A 4,805-nucleotide genomic window follows, 5' to 3' on the forward strand; every position below is an offset into this window, starting at 1 on the left:
TGATAAGTAGAAACATAGTACAACAAGGTTCTCTAATACAACTTTGTAACTAGGCTCTGATTTTCAATCTTTGCCCTTTCCCTCCAGATTTCACTTAGACTAAACCCTAAGGTGGAGAAGGTAGAGAATGCAGAGAATGAAAGCAGAGATAGAGGAGAATAAAAACGAAGTAGAGGGTTTAGATAAGGATCAAGTAAAAAAAAAAAGGGATAAGGAGTGGTAGAATCAATTAGTGATTTAACCCCAATCCAGTTTTTTTTTTTTTTTCGCTGATTTTGGGGTTTAAACCTCATAAGGATGATAAAAATCTCTCTTTCACTGTAAATGTAGACTCAAAAACTCTGACTGGGTAGAATTACAAGATGTTCACAGATATACCAAAGATTTTCATGACTTTGATTTTATCAATTCACCCAAGTACAAGCAAAGTAAAAGACATATTCAATAGAGGCTCTTTTAAAAGTAAAGGTAGAATATTTGCAGATAAGGGATTCAGTATAAAATAGCAGAGAAGGAAAACATTACAAAAATTCCCAAAGATGCCTTATATAGGTAGGTCAGCTTGCCATAAAGGGAAAAAGCGTAGAAACAATAAATAAAATTAAAATTGGAGAAGAAAAATAGGGAATCAATAAAAAACTATTAGTGGATCGCAGAGAGTTTTCGATCTCAAACTCAAGCAAATGGTGTTGAAGCAAGCATTGGCAGCAGTTATATAGTGGGGGATTTCTGGTTTCTATCAATTCGTTCTTGAGAGAGTTGGAAAGATAGAGAGGAAGTCGAAACAAGGGGTGAGTGATTTTCCCAGAATGTTGCCCAGGCTTCCAGTTTTTTAATTAATTGGATATCATAAAATGCCGTTCACGTGTTTGGAATCTTGGGATTTCTCTTGAGAAAAGAAAATAAAAAAAAATGCATATCAATCACATCATCAATGGGCTGGGATTCTTTTTCCTCCACCACTAGTAAAAAGATTAAAAATGGTAATGACTCAAAAAATGCTGAAACCATGTGTTCTATTTTTACTTTTTTTAATTAAGCATTAGGTAGAACACATCACTGCTCATATTTCTTCTGCTAAATCAAAATCATGTATTTGTCTGAATTCTAAAAATCATATGACCACAGGATTCAGTATTTCGAAGCTCAAAAGGGTATCAGTGCGGACGCTTACAGATGGTATTTGAAACTCCAAACAGCCAATTTGTCAAACCTAACAGCCAAATTGATGAGAAACCCAACAGGCAATAATTCTGGATGAGAGAATTAAAGCATGAACATTTTACAAATTGAACAGGATTGGACTGTGTGGAAATCTGTTGCCTATGTTGGGAGGCAAATCACATAGTGAGATGTAGGGGTGTCAATTGATCAGGTTGGGCGTTCTTGATAGGATTTGGCGGGTCTATACCTTTGGATTGTGACTAACCTATTTAAGGAATGAGTCGGTCTCGGTCAGTCTCATGTCGGACTCAATCAGGTTCTAGGTTTTACACAGGCTTTTCTCCTAATCGGACCTTAAATGGGGTCTTAAACAGTCTTTAGTTGTCTTAGATACTTTAATATATTTTATTAAATCATCAATAATTTAGAAAAGATATTACACTTAAATAGATTTAAGAATTGATAAAAATACCAATGTATACCTTACTCTATCCAAAAAAATTCAAAATATGCATATAAACAGTCGGGCTAAACATGTTGAGTCTGTAAATGAGCCGGGCTGGTCGAGGCTTGTCGGTCTTATCCCTTGCACCGTGTACTACCTATTTATACACGGACCGGGTCTAAGCCCGACACCTTTAATAATCGGTGCAAGCCAGGCCGATCTTTAAACGATTGAGACCTGTCAGTCTAATCGATGCGTGCTTGGGATTGACAACCCCAACGAGATGTATTGGTGTCGTTTTAAATGAATTTTTAAAATGAAGCGACAATTACACCCCCTTCTTTGTATTTTTTCAAAATTACACATTGATCTAAACGTTTGAAGGAATTATACCCCCCTCCCCTATGTCTGACAGTGTTAGTTTACTGTTAATTTTAAACAAGAAACGATTTTACCCTTTAACTAAAGACTAAAATTGGAAGACCATGTTAACTATTTGTTCTTCATCTACCTAAATAGCCCAAAACCCTGAATTGAGGTTCCGAGTGTAACAATCTCATCAACAAATTCCCTCATCCCTGAGTTGACTCATGGGAGATTTTCTTCACTGCAACTTTGATTTTGGAGGTGGGCAATACGCCCGTATGCACCCTACCAAAGCTGCCAATGCCCATTGATTCCTTGTGCTTAAACCCCTTGGTGCCATGAAAATGAGGGGTCAGACTATTGGACCAATTAACACCTAACCACGAACACTTCTTTGTTGAATCGAACCAGAGTACCCAATGCCAGCACCGATTTTGCTTGAATTCACATATAAAATTTTGGATAATAGGGAACTGATTCAAGGAGGAAAATGGGTTTTTCTTTTGATGAAATCATGAAAAATGACCGGGGTGGGAGCGAGTGATAAGGTTGAAACTAGAAAAACTTGTTGACGAAAGGAGGGGTTTCCCTTAGGATCGGAACTTCAGAGATGGTTTCAACCGTAGATCTAAACTCACCAAGGGTGCAACACTGCAGTGGTGCTAAGTTAAGGACTGTGTGTGTGTTTGTATTGATTATTTGGTCACTCCTTTGGGGATTGCAAAGTGAAATAATATAGAGGAACCTATCCGTGACCAACCATTTAGCCTTGATGTGGTGAAGTAGATGGGCATGTTAGATTTATGGGCTTAATTAATTATTCGGGTTGATTAAATGAGTGGAGAGTCAAGTTCCATGAACCGATTTAGTCAATTCTCAAGTTTAGGAATATGCTGGTCCAATCCATTGTGGTTTTGGGTTTTCAGTGCAAGACAGTATCATAAATTCTGGGTTTTTAGTCCCTACAATCATTATTCAATCTCCCTCATTTTATCACTAAAGTGAGAGAACTCAAGAAGGTTTGACAGAAGATTCAAAGCCAAGAGAAGGAAAAAACGAATAAATGCATCGATCGTCTACAACATACTAGGTGCAAGGTACAAAGCGATCCTCCTTTATGCTTTCATTCGACTGTATTCTAGTTGTATGTATGAGAACTTATTAGGGTCCGTTGTGAAACCTAAACAGTCTTAACATGGCATTCCCTCTCTCTCTCTCTCTCTCTCTCTCTCTTGTTTTTAGGGTCCAAATGGTTCTTGTTTGGATCAACAATATCAAAAAACTCAGGTGGCCAGATAATGGGCTACTAAGAAGGAAGACCTGTTTGATCAAGTCAGTGCATATTTGTAATGGAAGAGAATTGAAGGCAGTGATGTCAAGGATTTGGTCTTCACTAAAAAGCCATCTTTTTCAATGTACATCAACTCCTAATAACCTTCATCCCAATCAAGATTTGGTATTCACTAGAAGCCATATTTTACAATGTGCATCAACTCCTAAGGACCTTAATCCCATTCAAGATTTGGTCTTCAGCAAAAAGCCAAAAATAGAACGAAAATTGGACATCTTTTTATTTGATTAATCCCCCGAGCTACTCTCAGACAAAATCAAATAGGTTTACAACACACTCTATTTTCATGAAATTTGTCTGAATATGAAGTTGATTCGAAATTTCCCAGGATTGGAGGCTATGGCCTTGAGATTATCTGAGATTTTTGACGAGGTTCTGAGGCTAGTGAGATGGTTAGAAAGGTTAGAAAGATTAGGGTCGTTGGATAGGATGTTGTCGGCTTCAGTCTCGAGCTCCAAGAAATGAAAACAAACAAATTATGCCGTGTAAAAATATCAAAATTTTTTTTTTTTTTCTCTATTGCCATTCAAACAAGTTCATTTAGTATTTACAGGGTCGACGAAAAATAACAGTAATTATTAATTAGGACCCCAACAGCTCAAGAACAGTACTTTTCTGAGAGATTCTTCAGATTGCTTCATCTTTTCATCACTCAAAACCACCTTCTTGGCCATTGCTACAGCAGAAGAGGAAGAGGGTAGTTGTCTATTGGCCTGAGAAAGAGATCCAAGATTGTTCTTGGCGTGTTGATGGATCGATCTGAAGGCGTAATTCCATCTACATAACCCTTGGTCCTTCAGTGCTTCCACACTTCCAAGGCTTGCGGCCACGATACAAGCTCTGCTCGTCCAACTCATTTTCTCGTGGGATCTCACAAACTTTTTTTAGTTTAAGAAAGAGATGGACTGCGAATTTGTGAATGCAGTTTGAATTGAGAGAGTCAGAAAGGGACCTTAAATAGGATCGACGAGTAACAAAGAGAGAGTGTGTGTTGCCGTGTTGGTGATAATCGAAACTGGGAGTCATTGGAAACTGTGGGCAGTTTTGCCTATGGTTTCGGATCCACAGCTTCGGCTACTTCTCCACATTGAACCCATATGTCGACAATACTAAGTGCCCATGGGTCCTTTTGGCCATGCTAGTGGGATGAAAAGACCGGATGCTCACGGCCCACTCATTACCCACTGCCTATGAAAACGTGCAGGATGTGCTTACATTTGGTGCGTTTTAAAAACCCCACTTTTAATTAGATCATTGTCATAACAAAAAAGATTATAAAAAAAAAAAATCATTGGAGATCAAATCTTTGAATTTTGGACTTAGAGAATCAAAAATATGTTTAATATTTAATGTTTAAAAAAAAACAAAAAAAAGCTAAACATGTAACGATTCATTGAAGGAACCTCTCTTTATTTTTATTATTATTATTTAATAAAAACCTTGCTTTACTAAGGTGTTTTAAGTTACATAAATGTCAGG

At 37.4% G+C, this 4,805-nt stretch overlaps 1 protein-coding gene across 1 annotated transcript; it reads right to left on the minus strand.

Moving 5' to 3' along the window:
* Positions 1–3,522: 3,522 nt before the first annotated feature.
* On the minus strand, positions 3,523–4,263 carry LOC122060193. Its single transcript, XM_042623389.1, has one exon. The coding sequence runs from the start codon at positions 4,181–4,183 to the stop codon at positions 3,905–3,907; it is 279 nt and encodes a 92-aa protein (XP_042479323.1). The 5' UTR covers positions 4,184–4,263; the 3' UTR covers positions 3,523–3,904.
* Between the last annotated feature and the right edge of the window lie 542 nt (positions 4,264–4,805).

Source organism: Macadamia integrifolia, chromosome 13 (genome assembly GCF_013358625.1).
Source record: "Macadamia integrifolia cultivar HAES 741 chromosome 13, SCU_Mint_v3, whole genome shotgun sequence".
Classification (NCBI taxonomy): Eukaryota; Viridiplantae; Streptophyta; class Magnoliopsida; order Proteales; family Proteaceae; genus Macadamia; species Macadamia integrifolia.

Excerpts from the sequence above, each read along its gene's own strand:
- LOC122060193 (XM_042623389.1), bottom strand. The coding sequence starts at position 4,183 with ATGAGTTGGACGAGCAGAGCTTGTATCGTGGCCGCAAGCCTTGGAAGT.